Consider the following 18,450-nt stretch of genomic DNA (forward strand, 5'->3'; position numbering starts at 1 on the left):
AGGGCAGGTGTTAGAAACAGTGGCACAAGTCAGAGGAGTGTTTGTGAATACTGTACTGCTACTGCGTCTATATTGAAATACTGTCGTTGGGAAAAAGATCCCACCGACCCCTTTGTGAACTTTGTAAACTCTGAAAACAATGAATTAGTTTTTAGTGTCTGAAGAACTTTGCGCTGTAACTTGTCACCGCAGCTAATCCGAAACAAACTGCTGTAATAGCCAATTAGCCAGCAGGTTTTAATGGCATTAAACTAGCTACTAAAATGTTCTTCTACAAATGACACAGTACAAGTTCACTCTATTTGCTCATGATGCATTGAATGCTTCATGCATGTTTGGGCTCCCCATCTGTCAGCGCCACCAAAGCCTCTTTCTAGTCCACTTTGGGATTTTTATCTAGCCATTGTCTCAAATTGGTATGAGGCAAAACGGCTCGAGGAAGACATCAGACCTCGGTTGAGACACAGCCCATGGGTATTCAACAGTACTAAAACAATTAGCTGTTCGTCATCAGTGGTGTCCAGGAGCACTGGGCCTCTGATGTAGCTGCTGGAGGAGGCATTACGTCACCTGAAAGCCCTCTGTAGTGTCAGATTGGCATCGCCACCGAAACCTGCTCTGTCTGTCGGTCGGTTTACTCTTCTCTGTGCTCCGAGCCATTTGAGTTCTCCAACTGAGGAAGTGTCTACCGAGCCATAAGGCCTCCAGGCATCATCTGTTCTCCCATTCCTCCTCCCTCTGTCTCACTGGCACACTTAAACCGCCGATCTTAAAAGACTCCCACTATCTATTAGGCCTTGCGGAGACACTTGTTTCAGCCATGATAATTGCTGTTTTTTTTCCCAGCACTGCGATGGTTATTGGAAAATTTTTCACAGGGATTTGGGTGTGTGTGTGTGTTTGCATGTGTATGTCGGTTATTTGTAAATGTGTTATATATATATATGTGTGTGTATGTGGTCCTGTTCGTCAAAGTTGACAGCAAAATATTCTGCAAAAAGGCTGATCGGCGTGTAGCTGTTGTCATAGCAACTGTGCAACCTGGCTTTGTCTCCCGTTCATCGGAGGAGTTTTTTATTTTATTTTCCTCACACAGGCATAGAAAGAAAAAAAAACGCTCTCGTCTATTTCCACTCTTAGGTCGTTTCTTGCTGCCATTCCAAACAAATACTTGTTCGGCTGTGTACTCTCACCTTGTGGAAAGTCTCATTAAAGCACACGGATGACGAACGATGAGAATACGGTGTGCAACAGCCTGTAACATATCGCTCATATAACACTCATGTGCTATAATGCAGCACATTGTGCAGCAGACGCCCACACATTTTTTACAGTCCTGTTCACTTCTTCTGCTGCTCTGCACAGTCCACTGTATACAGACACCATCCTGTCAGACTCTGTATTTTGTTAACTGGCCACAGCTCCTCATTCAAACTGTGGTTCTGAAGTTGTTTATTGATGAATTTGTTTGGTAAATTCCCATCTTAAGCTATTGATTATCTCCTAATAAATACTGTGCCAGTTCATTCATGCATTTGAAGCTTTTATCCAAACTGCCAAACTGCTCCCCTCCGCCCATTGAGCTGCATACGACCTTGATGATTCTGATAATGATGAGAGTAGGTGTCGGTGACAGTGCGACAAATTAGAATAAATAGAATTTGTGTGCGTATGTGTGTGTGTGTGTGTTTTTTTTTTTCATGCTGTAAATATCTAGTGTTTTTAATTGTCGCACACTCCACTCTCTTTCCTCTTTCACCCGCAGTAGAAATTTCTCCTCCATGGGGAATAGCAGTGTTTAGCGCTCAGTCAATCACTTGGAGAGGCATCTCAGTCTGATGTCAAATAAACTATATTTGGCTCTAAATAGGCTCCTAGACTTGAGTAGTGTTTTTATCCTTGCACGCACACACACACACACACATATCCCCCTCGGTGTAACCCACACACACAGACAGAAACATATATTCCTTCATCTTTTTTCTGTAGTTGCATTTCTCTTCTTAACCCACACAAGAATACACACACACACACACACACACACACACACTCAACCCCACCGCCTGCTGTGGGTGTCATGTGACTGGCTAGTGGAAAGGGGGGGGGCACAAGCACGGCATAGGCTTAATTAGGCCGAGGCCAATCAGAGAAGATGGAGTAGGACACTGTCGTCTGGCGCCTTGGGGTCTCTCAGCTCCTGCAGGCTCATCTGTCACACACACAACCACACACATACACACACACACACACACACACGCACGCTCCAGTGGTGTTTCGGTCAACCACATGCATTATTAGGTCAAGTCTAATCATGCTAGCGTGTATTTGGTGGATCAGGTCTGACTGTCAGGTTTTGGGTAGGTGTTCCATGTCAGCATCTCCCTGCTAACATCTATGAAAGCTGGTCAAGCTGTCAAGGTTTAAAGCAGCGTTCCAGTCAAGATGAAAAACTTACTAAAAAAAAAACCATCATTGCCGTTGCCTGTGCCTCTTCACCTCTACCCAATAATGCTACAGCTCTCCAGAGAGACCAGTCACTAAAAGCAGTTTTCATCTGAAGACTCCAATCCACAAGTGTGATCTCAGTGTCTTCACTTTTTTCTTTCAAGTAAAAACACATTAGTAAGAGCCTGTGAATATGAAAATTGACAAAGCCGTCCTTTGTTTGTTTGTGTGTCAGTGGAATTACCAAATGAACCGATTTTCACTAGACTGAGTGGAGGGATGGGCCATGGGCCAGGTCTGGTGAAAGGGGTGAATCCAGGAATTGTTTTATCGTTTTTCCTTCAACACTTTCGTCACTTTTTCAGGAAATAATGTATGAATCAATGTGGTTTTTACATGTATGGCTTTGTACAGTTTGGTGCAGATCCAGATAATAATCTGGATCCAACAGACATGTGTTTGTTTGGCCTTGGTGGCGGTATCTGCTCTACTGAGTGTGACACCTCCACAGATGCTTTGATAGGATTATATTTCTGTTTTCTCGAGAAATGTGTGGCGTGTGTACAAATGTTGAAAACTTTTCCACTCAGCATTTGATTAGCCCTCAATCCTAATGAGATATCATGGCATCATCAAAATAAAATAAGATGTGTTTATTCAAGGCAAAGACAGCACTGAAAGATAAAGCGGTAGAGCGTGACACTGTTTTTGGCATGTAAGCATCTTGTTGTTTTTGGCAGCATCATGGGTTGGTGTTTTTCGGATGGTTAGGCAAAGAGAATGTTTTGATCTGATCTTTTAATTAGAAGCAAAGGTGGTGGGACATTCTGTTGGCATTAATACAGTGACATGGTGTAAAGAGAGCGAGAAGTAAATAGTGAGACTGATAGGTGTCGAGCAGGAGTGTGCAGTCGGGGTCATATTTACATGGATTTGGTAACAAACTCCAGGTTGGTGCTAGGCTGGATCAACCGTAGAGACGAAGCTGCTGTGGTTGTGCCGCTGTCAGGCCCCTGTCCCTGTGTGTGTGTGTGTGTGTGTGTGTGTGTGTGTGTGTGTGTGTGTGTGTGTGTGTGTGTGTGTTGCTGTTGAAATGCGTGCATTTGACCTTTTCTAAATCCATATAGCAACAAGTTAAATAGGCTATGGTTTTTGCAGAAGGTGTATCTTCAATGTGGGGGTGGGACAGTCAGCTGTTTAGAGCACCCACTGGCAGAAACATAGACTGGTGTCTATGCTGTATAACATGCATGCATTGTGTTTGGTCGGCAGTCTGAATCCAGCACGGGAACTCCACCACTGTCATTAAATACTACTTTAAAGAGAGAGAGCTTAGAGAAATTAAAAAACAATAATAAAGTAAACTGATTAATAGCTCAATTAAAATTTGACCATTGACTTCACCTCCAAAGGTTCTTTTTCTGACAAAGGCACAAACTCAAGTCTGTTCCAAAACACATGCACACAAATAACCACATGTGTGTTGCGTGTGTTGCGTGTGTTGCGTGTGTTGCATGTGTTGCATGTGTTGCATGCGTTGCAGAACCACCAAGCTATTGTCACTGAAGACGGACGGCGACATCAACGGCACACACACAATGACAAACAGCCCTGACCACGCCGCTGACAAGTCCAATCATCTGCCAGTCGCCAACAAGGCCGACAAGAAGCAGATGATGTCAGTTCCCTCTCTTTATTGAGTTATCAGGTTGATTGAGTGTAATTGAGCAATGCATCGGAGTGCAGAGAGACGACACCAAGCCTCAGGAGAGGCAGGAGGAGGGGAGGAGGAAGGGTGTTTCAGGAACCAGGAAATGCTATACGGCACCAGGGCCATGAGATTAGCGCTGACAACGACTCACGATTACTAGCTGCCTCGTAATCATCTAATAAGACTGATGGAGCCCCTCACACAAAAGATTTCTTATCTGCTGTCCTCAGAACGGAGAGAATCTGCTTCAGTCCAGCACCAGTCATAGTTATAAAGACGGAGACTTTACTAAGTACAAATTATCACAAAATTTATAACTAAGCACATAACACCAATTAAAAGCTTGTGTGATCTAGATGTTGTTCCCCTGAAAGAAATCTCTTTTAATGAGCAGAGTACAGTTTAATGTTACACAAGAAGGCATTACGATTAATACTAAAACAGTTATGTGGACTCTTTTCGTCAAGAGCCGCCCAGAGTATTTGGATCAAATTTATGTGTCAATTTAAAACCACCAAAAGTTGTGGTGTGGAAAGATGCAGAAGAGCATCAAGTGCAGATGTATTGAAAATCCCTCCAAGACTTCTTGCATTAGTTAGTAGAGATATTTGTCCTGAAGATCTTTGAGCGGATCGTTTTCCACTCAGTCCAAAGATAACGAGACTCGACCAGGGCTCAAAATATACTCAGTCAGAATTTGATCGCGTCTTTTTCTTTTCTCAGTAAATCAGAAGCATATATGTAAAACATGTATGCTATTAAATGCTATTTTTTTCCCCCAGAATATGATTCACATTCGCTACTAAAGAGGTTGGAAAATTGTTATCTTTTGTTGACATATTTCCCAGTTGGCTAAAGAATGGTTTTGTTGGTGTAGGTGAAAATACTTTCAAATAATTTCTACAGATACGTTTTTATTTGGAGTTAGTTTCTGTGACTGCGAAGGAGATTAATAATATATTGCTGCTTTTTTCGATCACTATTGTGGGATTTCCAACTCAGATATCTTTTCTCCCCTCAGCCTAGTTGAAGTGAATCTCTACTTTCCTCTCTTATTGAGATCAGTCTCAGTGCAAACCTCGGTCCACAGTTTAACTTCCAAGGCATTAGGTGTTTGCTTCATTTAGGAAAGAACTTCTTGGAACTGTTTTTTTTTTTTTTTTTTATCCTCATAATTCCCTGATTTATTTTTCATTTCCTCCACCCACTCACACACACCCACTCACCCACTCACCCACACACACACACACACACACACACACACAAAAATCCCCTCTGCTCTTGTCGTCCTGGAATTCATTTCCAGCTTGAAAGTGACATGAATAAGTCTGCATCCTGAGAAAACTACTCAATTATTACACGTGACCCTCGAGACTTCCTCAGCACAGATTCTCTCATATTTCCATCCTTTCCTCTCCTGTTCTGTTTTATTCTGTCATTTCAAAGCTGCACATTTGTTGATTGAGCTGTTTTCTTCCTTCCATTCAAAACTGGGAATAACAAGAAAATGAATGAGAGATAGGAAAGTGTGTGTGTTCATGAATAGTACATGTACATCTGTTTACAGGTCTGAGGTCTCAGTGAATGTAGTTGTGTAAAGCCTTCCAGACAAAGCTGTGTAAATTGCCTCAAGTGATGTCATTTGAGTCCGTGTTTGTCGGGGCTGAGGGCTTCAAAAAATCTGGACGTGTGGAGTCAGAAAGAAGTAAGCTCACAGACCTCTGCAGCCCGCTCTTCGTCTCAAGGCTACATTAGCTTCTGCTACCATAACACACCCGAATCATCAACTAAACTTTTGGTGGTCAAATTGCGTTGTGGGTATTGTAGGTTTAGGCAAGGAAGGAGAAATCATGGAATAAAAAAGACGACATCTCTTGTTCGGCTGCATCGATGATGTTTTTTTAAGCTGTCCATTGTGAGTCGGACATACTGTATGTCCTTGGAGTGCGTTGCTAAGGCAGCATTTTTTGGTGTGGTGAAAATTTGATTGACACCTCTCTTCCTGTTCCATTTGTTGTTTCAGTCGACTGTATTTATTCATTTCTAAATTGTCCAAAGTGGAACAGAATGTAACACAAATAACCCTGTTATATGTGAGGTTTCTGGCGTGACCTATGATTTTGTCAGCGTTTTTCAGCACGGTTCTCTCTTTTGTTACTGAATTATTGTCAGACAGCACATCAGAAGAACGAAATCATCTCAGCGCTTATCCACCGCATCCAACCGCCTTCACTAGGCTGCCATTCTCACCTGGTATTAAGAGGTGGCACATAAATGTGTTGGGCCGCTCAGTCATCGCGAGCTCTAATGGACCAAGCAAAGTGGTTTTTGTTGTGAAAACCTTTTTTTGAAGCGAGAGTTCCTTACAATGGAAATACAGGCAGCACAAAAGTAGCCTCATCATTATACTGTCGTATAATGATGAGGCTACTTTTATCTATGTCTACACATGGAAACAATTCAAACAGGTTTTTATAGTCTCTGTTGTTGCCTGATGTAAATGCTCTGGAGGCTGGTTTGTCTTTAAAATGAACATCCTTTAAATTCATTCTCATTATAAAGTCTGAGAGCACACTGTCAGTTTCTAATATCTTCACACAAACCTGGAAATAATCAGAAATCACAAATGCAAGAAGAAACGTTTAAGATTTTTAACTGTTTCTTGGTCAGGAATCAGATTTAAGCAAAGTTGGGGCATTGACAAACTTAACTCTGTCACATGATTTACTGAAGGAACTCATCTTACAGCCAGTGTTCACCAATTACAACCAGGCTGTGCCTCAAGTGTCCAGCAGATCATTGGTTGCTAAGTAGCATTTTGATAGTAGTAAAAATGGCATCAGAACTAAGTTAAAGTGTCAGAAGTCGAATGTTATATGTTATGAATATTTATTCATCAACATGCTGAATCCACGGCGGCTCGAGTGCATGTTGTCTTTAAAGCAAAAGGGAGACAAACTAAGATATTCTGAAATTCTCAAAGATTTAACTTTTCACTCAAACTGTTAAACTGACTTCATTTGTATTGAAAAAAAATAGTTCTACATTTGAAACAAAAGCATAATATAAGTATCTTTACTCGTTATCTCAGACTTTTGGACCCGACTGTATGTATATATATATATATATATATATATATATATATATGTATATATATATATGTATATATGCGGCTTGGGAGGTGGAGCGAGTCATCCACTAACTGGAGGGTCATAGATTCTGAAACCCGAATTACCCCCGATGTATCAACGGTGTGCGAGTGTGAGTCATTGGTGTATGAATGTGTGAATGAACGGGTGAACGCAGCTTGTAATGTAAAGCAAATGTTCTTGTCAACATGTTTTTCTGTTTATCTGCTCATAGTTACTAAAGGATGGTTAAACTTGCTTTTGCTTATGTTTAGGCTCTTAGCCACAGCTATGATTATAGAAAGATGGTGGTTTACGTTTAATACAAGAAAAGTCCACAGAGACTTGGAGCATGAGACAGGAAGTTCATTATCATTTTAACCTAAAGCATGATTTTCCCGAACCCTAGCCAATCTATTTATTCATCTATCTAAGACAATTAGGACAACATCTCATTCACAGCGACAAGCTGACAGTGAGTCATGACTAACCGCGTGCATGATATGCAAGCAGCTGATTAAGTCTGACACAAAAATGTCTGTGTGTTGCTACAATATCAGTTCATTCTCTGAAATGCCATATGTGCTAAATGACTATTTAATGCAGGACATTTAGTCAGTTCTGAAAGACGCTGTCAGTATTACCACTTTACTAAAAAACTCTCCTGCTTCATCCTCTGCAGACACTCTCTCAGTGCCTCGCTGGTCCCCACAGATTCCCCGAAGAGATCTGGGAAACTCAATAAAACATAGGTAAGCCTAAAGGAAAGTGTGTGTGCACACTCACCCACACACTCATGCATCTGTGCTAGAATGCCAGTCCAATTAAAAAGGGCCTCTTGCATAACTCATCTCAACTCTCTGTCTCGCTTTGTCTGTCTTCCTCTTTCTCTCTCTCTCTCGCCCTGCTCGACTCCACATGCTAGTGATCTGAAAAGTAAAGCAGCACCATATTAGTAGTGGGATCTCAGCAACCTCCAGAACGTGGGTGTTGCGCCTGCTGAAAAAGTCAGCGAGGTGGAAGGAGAACCTCTAAGCCGCATCTTATACAGCCGAACTGAACGCAAATGTAATTTATAAAGCCTTTATTTGAAGATTAAGGCTGCTTTTAAGAGAAATACCGTTATTCCATCCAACAGTCTCCCCGATGTGCCAATTTGTATATCTCTACCGCTGTGCTCTTGATCACATTGTTGGCCTGTTAAGATAAGTGCATTTTCGGAGCTCGTATACAATGCACAGCTGCGGCTCTATGGCCTCGTCTGTGCTGAAAAAACGTTTCTTTTTGCAGAATCTGCCCTTAATGTCACATCATCGTTCACTGAAAACTCCATCAAGGGTCGGCTGGAGTTGTGCCTCTCAATTGAGTTGAAGGAGGGGCCTAATAAAAAGATTTGGATTCTGTCAAACTGCATTAGTCATCTGCCATTAGCCAGCCAGCCGCACTGCTAGCATGCATCAGTAAATACAGCCAATAGTCGCATATACGTGCTCCAAGCGCTCAGTCAGTCTGTGCAGGGAGCTGGTTGTTACTGCAGAGCACACTGTGGATTTGTTTGTTTGACAAGTGAATGTGTTGGAGTCTTTTAGAGTGGTGGAGGCTCCAAGCTCCCACTCAGACTGAATGTTGAACTGATGTAAACCCCTTGGCCTCCCTCCTGCGCTGCATTGCGACTGTATGAGATATTCATTTGCACAGGGTTACTGAAGAAATGAAAATGAAATGGACCCAAATTGAATCTGCAGGTGAGGGAGATTAGGAAGGTAAACACTTTCACTGAAGTAGCTTCTTCGGGCATCTGTCATCCTCACGGAAAGGTTACGCAGGGAACGTGAGGCCTTCTTTGGCTAAAGCTGTCTTGTCAGAATGAGAGAACGCTCTGAAAGGCAAAAGGTCAGAAGCAGTGCTCTCCTCACGGTAATCCACGGCTCTTACATGTCATATAGATGTGCAACAAGCTGAAAGTGATGTCCTAATGTTTTAAAAATGTCCTCATCTCGCTTTCTCCTCTTTTGCCTGCAGGTTTTCCACCAAGTATTGGATGTCCCAGACATGCATAGTATGTGGAAAGGGAATGTTGTTTGGACTGAAATGTAAAAACTGCAAGTAGGTTATTAAGACTGTTTTTTGTCTTAAGTATCATTCAATCCCAATCGAATTCAGTCTTATTATTTTTGCTTGTTTTTTGTGCATTTCTTTTTTTTTTCTCTCTAGGTGACATGTTTAAGAACCCTTTTAATTTCATCTCACTTGAATTGGAATTAGCAATTAGCACCCTTTTGTTTGTTTTTCAACATGTCACTGCTTCCACTTTGCATAGGTTCAACGCTGTGTCAAAAAAAAAAGATGTAAATAATAGCAACAACAAGTCAAACAGTAACCAAATTCCTGTCCTTCTCTATGCACTCAGGCTGAAGTGCCACAACAAATGCACCAAAGAAGCCCCACCTTGCCATTTACTGATCATACAGCGAGGCGGACGAGAATCCCTCAAAGGTATTTTTTTTATGTAACATTTCCTGTAAAGTCACATTTTAGTCAACATTCATGGTAAAATTGTTATGAGAAAATTTTAAGCTGTGAGTCATTCAGTATAAGGGAGGAAGGGTCCACAAGGGAGGCAAGGAAAATTGCACTCAAGGACAGTCATTTCAAAATAAAACAGGAAGTAATAAATACATAGTGTGAGACTAAAAGCTCTGTGACTAATGAAACACTGTCTTTAGATGTGAGCGGGCGTCAGACTTGAATCTTTTAAAAGTCCTATAAATGTTAATCAGTGGACTAGGACCAGAACTAGATTTCAAGATTTTAAAAACCCCGCTGCTTCCTGCTTTCTGCCCTCATGATTATTCATATACTTGTGTATCCGAGTCCTTAGAACTACTGAAGACACTTTTAGTCAAGTCCCCATTTTAAAAAATGAACGAGCCTCTGCTGGTTTAAGCAGATAAAAAAGTTATCTGCTGATTAATTAAGCCACTTAGGTTTGACAAATGTGATTACGTCATGCACTGTTTGTACTGACAGAGGCAGCACTGAAAAAATTCACATTATCTTCTATCACAATTGAGATTTTTTTTTTGTCCTTTCACTGCCCCCCCCCTCCCCCTAATAAGATCACCAAGGAACGACTCAAGGTAAAGAACACTAATTAGACTTCTTCTATCCGACTTTAGTAAGCAAGAGTGACAATTTCTTAATGACAGTTTGCTTAATGAAAGTTTTTTTTGTCTGTATGCGATAACAAATGGATGGTGTTCAAGAAAGGGCATTTTGTTCATTTTTCACATTAGAAGCAGGACCTGATAACAAGTTTTTTTTTACTAAAGCTGTTAGGTGAATATTGTTTAATTTCGGTCTCCCACACTGTATCATTGTTCCTCTTTGCTTCTTTTGTGTAGTCGCTCGTCTGGTACGGACTGAATCAGTGCCATGTGACATCAACAACCCGCTCAGGTACACAGACCTGCACATCAGTCAGACGCTCCCCAAAACCAACAAAATCAACAAGGTAAGCGTAAAAAATAACCTGTGTGTTATAATTTCTTTGTAACCTGTCCTACATATCACATTCCTTCCATTTTTGAGGGGCGGGAAAATGGTTATGAGTCATGCAGTCTTTCCCAGGGGATCAGGAAACCGTACGAAAATATCTTCAGCGGTATTGATGTTTACACAGATGGATTTGTGTTCATACAATGAATATTTTCCAGCCAGCACACCTAACAATTTCTGCTCCGTTCCAGAGGAAAAAAAGTTTGCTGGTAATACTGTGATGGAAATCCGGTGTGAACCTGTCATTGTGAGAACTTTGCAATTGCAAAACTTTTGTGTTTTGTGTTTCCTTCAAAAAATATTGGTAAAGGATAATGAGATCATGTGGAAATATCTTTGTAAACAGATCATTTTTTCTACTTCAGCCTTGTTGTTAATTTCTGTCATATCAAACTGTCATGATCAAACTCGTGGAGATTGTTGTGACATTAGATATTTCCCATGGGAGGATAAATGAACAGGAGTGAATGTACGTATGCCTGCATGTGAAAGCAAAGGTAACACTAAAGTACAAACTGACACAGGATAAAAACTTATTCTCTGAGGTTTTAACAGATTTGTGCAGTTGATGCATCTTTGAGTAGCTGCAGGATGATTTAGAAAAATTGGAGAGAATGAATTGGAAGGACAAAGTCCCTGACAAGAAGAACCTGTCCAACCACTCCTCCAATCTAAACACGATATAGGTTGTTTGTTGTTTGTCCCTACCGCCAGATACGATCTGGAAGAGCGTACCACCGCCAGGCCTACTGGAAACTTGGTTTGGTTTAGACACAAAAACAACTTGATTAGAGTTAAAATAACCACTTCCATAAGGTAAGAGGCCATTTGTCGTCATGGTTACTGAAATAAATGCGGTTAAGGTTTTGGAGTGGTCATGGATAAAAGGAATAACGTTGACTGTGTGTATGAAATGGGAAATGAGCAGCGGTCTACCGTGTGTTTGGTCGACCCGTCCATCCGCCTGACCTCTTCCTCCTAACGTGAACTTTGTCGCTCTTTATAGTTCGTCACATGATTTCCTCCTTTGCTTCCCTCATAAAAACTACGGCCTCTACAGTCACCTCACAATAAAACGTAACTATGTGTCGTAATATGCTCCTTGTACAGACGACCAATGGGCTCATTTTATAATGTCTTAATTCAATGAAGTACTTTTACATGACTACTAATTCAAACTAAATTGCATGACTATATAAGAACCTGAATGTGTGTATGCATATTCAAATACAACACACAAAACTGAAATCCTTGTTCTGAAATTATGAGAAAGAAATGACTAGTCCAAGGTTATAAAAGACTTTATTATATTCATATTTAACAAATATGCCGTTTTAACCTGAAATCTTATTGGTATTACATGAGAAAAAAATTATTGACTATAACTCAAAATATAATCCCACTTAACTTCTGCTTTTACTGATGTCAGTAAACTTTCAACACTCACAGAACTCATTGACTTTTGTGTTTTACTTTTTGCCGTCTGGTGCTGGTACGTGTACGGCGGACCTGTCAATCACTGCTGCTGTGATAGCAGGTTCTAATCCTGGGTTTTGATCTTACTTCAATGAACCTGAAACTAAAGAGTGTGCTTCAACTGTTATTAAAAAAGTAGATTCAAAAGTATCCGAGGTTCTTTTTGAACTGGGACACACTTTAGTTAGGGCACAGTCTCTCGCTTAAGCCCCTGCTGATACACAGAAGAGACGGGTAACACATCAAGCAAATAGAAAAGGAAAGATATTTTATAGATTTCTTTTTGGCTACATTCATAGTCAAGTCCACACATTCACAAGTAAGATAGTGTTATTGCCGTTAGCTGTTTATCACACTCACTTAAATCCTTTGGACTGAACGTGTGATTGTTTAAAAGGACATGGAAGAGATGAGTGCAGATAAGTTTGATTGTAGAGTTGGTTGTGCACCAGTTTTACCTCATTCATTACAAATTGCATATATTTTGCATCATTTCAGACGATTTCTCAAAGCATACCCTAAATCTTTAGATGGATTTCCCTCCTCCCACCGCACCCAATGATTTCCCTTCACTTCAGTGGGCTCCAAAAGTCAACTAGCACAGGCTTGAAAGTTGCTTGAGGAACATCATCCATCAAACTGAAGCATTGGCTGTCTTTATGTTTTGTCAGTAACGTTATCATCACGTTGCAGTTAAGTTCTGAAACCTTTAACTGCTGGTGCATTCAAGGATGCTCTTACATCTGAGATTTAAGAGTTCGATTTCTTTTTTTCTTTTTTTTTTGCTTGCTCTTATATTAAATTTTCAGACTATGTAATTAATAGTGTTTTTCATCAGAGTCAGTGCAACCAGGAGAGACTTATTGGGAAAAAAAGTGATTATTTACGAGTTATTACTGAAAAGTGGTGCACAAACAGGCTTTGGTTCATCAGACTCAATTATGAAATCATTGTATTTAGCCAGTATTAGAATTAAAATTGGATGGAGTCTAGACAGTGGTCATGACGTAGATCTAAAATGAGTTTGAAAACAAAGCAACATCCTCCAGAAGTTAAGTGAACTGAACAGATGTGACCTGGAGCAGGATTTCTGAGAAACTGGAGTGGACCTTGACTTCACTGACAGTCTTTGGCTGCCTGTGATGAATGTAGGAAGTGGAGGTGACAAACGCAGCCCAAAGAGGAACTGCTTTACATTCTCCCAGTTAAAACTTTATTAATTACCAGCGGTCTTAGTGAGATCAGATAAGTGAACATCTGGAAGTCAGCTGATTGAGTGAAATATGCGGGTGGATGTGAGCAATTTTCATTATACAATTTTAGTTAATCTTATTTTCCTGCATGTTGGCGACTCCTTGAATGCACCACTGTGGATAGTTTTGACAATGCTTCCTGTTTATACCTGCAGCCCTACACAATAATAACAACTAAGGCAGCAAATTGCTCATTGTGATGGATTGCCTCTGTCAGGCAAGTTTTCAAGTCTTTGCAAAATTAAATTAATGAAAACCAAGTGCTGCCTGGAAGGTAGAAAATCAATCTAGAAATTTGGCAGTAAGAATCAGAGAGAGGCGAACAATAAAGTAAAGCACTCAAGTATTTTTGTGATTAACAGATGGAAATTTGCAAAATCACAAAGGCATGTTGACCCTCTCTTTTCTGTCTCTTCTCAGGATCACATCCCAGTCCCGTACCAACCAGACTCCAGCAGTAATCCCTCGTCCACCACCTCCTCCACCCCGTCCTCTCCGGCTCCTCCCCTGCCCAGCAGTGCCACGCCCCCCTCGCCACTGCACCCCTCTCCACAGTCAGCGAGGCAACAGAAGCAGTTCAACTTGACAGGTATTAGAATGTCCTGACTTCACTCAAATGTAACAGGCGGTATAAGGTTCATCATGTTTCTCTTCTTAGTTTAGCATTTTAGCATGCTAACATTTGCTAATTAGCACAAAAGACCAATTATAGTCCAGGCTGATGGAAGGTATTTGGTGAATCCAAGTATAACTGACTGACATTACCAGAGCCAAGCTGCTAGAAGGGCTAAAAACCTTGAGCAGCTTTTTATCTCATAAAACTAAATGGTCCTAGAACATGCACAACTCATGCACAACTTACATGCAACTTAATGGCATCTCTGAGTAGCCCACCTTGCTTTGACAACAGGAGGATATGGCATGCCTTGCTAAGTGTAGCAATTCTGCTAAAAGCCTGTAAACAAAGGTGAAAACCAATTATAAACAATCAAAAGAAATTAAGAAATATCTTTGTGTGAACTTTAAATTTGTGCTGTAAAGCAGAGCCGTGTTTCATAATCCTTTCCTGAACTAATTTAAGTATAAAAAAACAGCCACTTAAGCTTCTCCTTTTGTCTCTTTCTGCAGCCTCCAGTTATTTCAAATACAAACAACAGTTCATCTTCCCAGGTGAGTACCTCATAATTGATCATTAGCCCCACCCATAATGCACTGCAACTAGCCCAGGATGAGGACTGAATAAGGAGTATGGACTCAAATTAGGTTCAGAAAAGATTTTGAGCTTGCAAAGTGATGTTCACAAATAATTCCAAATTTTGTAGTTGTAAATCATCAACCTTTTTTAAACCTGTAAAATAAATCTGCATGAGAAATTCATGTATGTACAGTTGTTGGAAAAGAAAATGTATTTGTAAAAAGGAAAAAAGAAACAGTGTGAGTAAGATCAGCAAACGAAATCAGTGGTGAGCTGTGAAATAAAGAGGTGCTTTTATGAACATGTGTGTACAGATACAAGGCAGAAAACTGTGTTTTAAAACATGTGATGCTGAAGTTACCCTGCTTCTACACCTGAATCTGACTAGACAATGACAATTCAATGACAAAGCAGCGTCCAATTGGAGGGCAGGTGCAGCAGGTGGATGACGGGGGCTGGCTTTTCAACGACCCTGGTTTTGACCCTAATTTGAGCCCATAGAGGAGGAGGGTTCTTTTGATGTTGGTGATGATTTTCAACTCCTCATCTTGGCCTGCTTTAAGACTCTTGGCCGCGACGCCCACACATTGCTTTTCTCATTTGGGGCTTCCTAATGATTTGCCGGTGCCTAGACTCTTTGCTTTTGTCCACACTGGTACCAGTCTTTGCTCATTTGGCAGGTTATTACAGCCGAGACAACCTGGAGTGGTGTGAGGAAAAAGAATGAAATGTAATTGAGATGTGGGGGGGGCAGGACTTTCATGAATTCTCGAATGTACAGCACACAGTGTTGCCCAGGTTCTGATTATTGTAGTCACACACGCTGTGGACTATTTTTCACATATATATTTATATTTATATTACATCAGCTACCTGCATGTGCAACACGGTCAAACGCTACCACTTACTCTTAATCCCAGCAATTTAAAACCATTATGCTGTAAGCGGAGCTAATGCTGTGTTCATGTCAAATTAAATTTACTGTAAATGCTGGCACTTGTTTAGGAAAGAAAACAAACAAACAAACAAACATTCCCATCAGCCAACAGTATGATTTAACATACTGTCTGTTTTTGGTGTCACATTGGAGTCGAGCATATCCCAGCTTACATTTTTGGTCGAAAGCAGCAATAAGCTTCAAAAGTTGTAAGTCTGTAACAGGAATGACAGACGTAGCTCTGTATGACTGTCTCAGATTCACACCACTGGATGATTCGGAGCCTGCAGTCCTCCTGGATCGCTGGTCTTTGGAGTAAATCCATGCAAACATCCATGCAGGCTCCACACAGGAAACAAAAACATGGGTCCTCCTTGCTGTGAGGCAACCGTGCCAGCTGCTAATGCACCGTGCTACTAAGGGAATGTTTTCTGTGGCTCCCACTTTGTGTCACAAATTGTCAGAATGTGCCAACAGAGGCGGCAAGCGTGCACAGCAAATCCTGTGATGTCTTTCAGAGGTGGATGCAATGCAACAGCTGACCTTACTCTACCGTTCATGTTGCTTCCAAAGAGGAGCATTAAAGGGAATTCAACCTACTCTTCCTCCATAATATGACTTTGCAGCATATGCTGTACGCCTCGTCATGGTGATCAAATTAAATGTATTTCACATACTTTAAAAGACACACTTTGAAGGCGCAGCGCAGTGATAACACATTGCACGTATATCGACACATTATCTCTCCACTCCACAGAGCGTGCCACTGTTCCCACTATGGGGACATCTTCTAAGCTGATTTATACAAAAGGAAAAAAGGAAAAGCTGTTGAATGTGGTTTAGAGAATGTAAATCTGTCTTTGCTTCAGTCATACACACGAGGTGCAGAGGGAAACAAGTGTTGAATTCATGCACACTGTCAGTCACGTTCCCTCGTCAGGCATTCAATGTACAATATATCGTCAGTATATCATTATATGGTGGATTTGATGCCTGACAAATACTCACACAAAAAAAAAAAACTGACCGTGTGTGGGTTAATTGATTACTTTCCTTTGCTGCTGTCAAGCCAGCAAAAAAGATATGTTGTCGTTGATTCAATCATACAAAGAGCAACCATGAACAATCAATTTTGATAACAAGTAAATCAGAAGTATTTACGCTAGCCTCTAATCTCTTTCCTCTGAACTCTTGAACCCCAGCACATATACAAAAATACTTAAAGAACTTTTTGTTTTCATTTGAACAAAAAACGCAAACTTTGGACGAGGATAAAATTTATTTATTAAATAAAATCCATGTGAAGGTTTGAAAAAGTTACAGACGATAGGATTTTTAAAGTATTCTTGATTGGTTTGTAGTATCCAATTAAATTTCTTCATTAGCATATCTAATAGCATCAGAAACCTGTAGGAGAAAACACAACAGCCCAAGCTCGACTACTCAAAGTTTGTATCTCTGTAACCGCCATAGGGAGTAACTGTTCTGTAGCTACATCTTGACCCCTTAATGCAGAACTAGAAATCCAGTTTAAGATGAAGATACATCTGTCCAACCTACACCTGATACCTTCTTCTTCTTCTTTTCTAAAACACTAAAAGCAAAACAAACAATGTTTAGGAATAGACACTGAATGCAACTTTGTTCTGATGTGTTGGTTTGATATTTTGTTTGTGATTAATATCTCCAGATGTTGCTCCGGAGGCTCCTCCCAGCAGAGCACCGCAGGTCATCCTGCACCCTGTCCTGTCTGAACCAGGGTGAGTAGAATCTGTTGCAGGAGGAATTCAATAAACCCCCATGGCCACATTTAAAGAAATTAGGAAAAGTGCCCCTCTGAACTTCATCAGATCCATCATCCTCTTTCAGTTGTCTCCCTCTCATCTGCATGCTCTCTCTTCTCCTCCTCCTACTCCTCCTTCTCTCTTTCTCTCCGTGTGCCGCTGGTCAGGGGCCGAGTCAAATTTATTGGAGCACGGATATTTGGGTGACAATTTCAATGCGAGGGCCCACATGACGAGCAGTCGGAGACTGATGTTAGCATGGCCTTTAGTTCATGCTACACTTGGGATGCCAACTGGATTTCCACTGGCTCTTTGAGGAAGCCAGTGGTCACGGGAAAACAGCCGGAAGAGGAGGAGGAATGATGAGATGCCTTTCGACCCAGATGTTAATTAGATTAGGATCTCAATCTATCACAAGAAACAGGGCAAAGGAACCTCATTCTACAAGCGGATGGTCAATTGTGATGAAATATGGACCGTACCCATGGATTCTTAATGGATTAATCAATAGCAAATAATGCCAGTTATTTTTATTTTGGAAATATCAACACAGTCTTGAAAAAGGTTCCCAGGCAGAGAAAGACAAAGGGTACGAGTTAAGAGTCTAAATGAAGGTAAAGGACACGGGGCTGCAAATGTTAGTGATGTATTTGAATTTAATATAAGCTGTGTTTGATATCTTCGTGCCACAGTGCCGTTAGCAGCTGCCGGCTTTGAGATAAAAAATGTAAAGCAATGTGTGAGAATAATAAAAAATCAGAAGAAACAACAAATGACAATAAACATATATCACAGTTGGCTCAATTTGTGTTTGAATAGAAAGGGATTGTCTGATGACTACTGGCAAATTCATTACCATAATAATTATCATGAGACAAAGATTATTTTCTGTACGTTCAGATTATATTCAGCTATTGAACTGCAGAGCTCGACTGCCGGTTTCGCACAGGGTGAGACAAATGC

The 18,450-nt window shown here is 40.8% G+C and overlaps 1 protein-coding gene across 1 annotated transcript in view; it reads left to right on the forward strand.

The window, feature by feature from the left end:
- Positions 1-1,222: 1,222 nt before the first annotated feature.
- LOC111663108 (kinase suppressor of Ras 2) overlaps positions 1,223-18,450 on the forward strand; it is a 37,940-nt gene continuing 20,712 nt past the window's right edge. Inside the window, exons 1-9 of the mRNA XM_087176853.1 lie at positions 1,223-1,257; positions 3,989-4,123; positions 9,307-9,390; positions 9,695-9,780; positions 10,404-10,424; positions 10,689-10,798; positions 13,992-14,160; positions 14,700-14,741; positions 17,394-17,463. Of these exons, the coding sequence (XP_087032979.1) occupies positions 1,223-1,257; positions 3,989-4,123; positions 9,307-9,390; positions 9,695-9,780; positions 10,404-10,424; positions 10,689-10,798; positions 13,992-14,160; positions 14,700-14,741; positions 17,394-17,463 (752 nt within the window). The remainder of the gene's footprint in view (positions 1,258-3,988; positions 4,124-9,306; positions 9,391-9,694; positions 9,781-10,403; positions 10,425-10,688; positions 10,799-13,991; positions 14,161-14,699; positions 14,742-17,393; positions 17,464-18,450) is intronic.

This window comes from Seriola lalandi, unplaced genomic scaffold (assembly GCF_002814215.2).
Source record: "Seriola lalandi dorsalis isolate HSWRI2012SDOR001 ecotype SW California unplaced genomic scaffold, Sedor1 jcf7180002054572, whole genome shotgun sequence".
NCBI classification, from domain to species: Eukaryota; Metazoa; Chordata; class Actinopteri; order Carangiformes; family Carangidae; genus Seriola; species Seriola lalandi.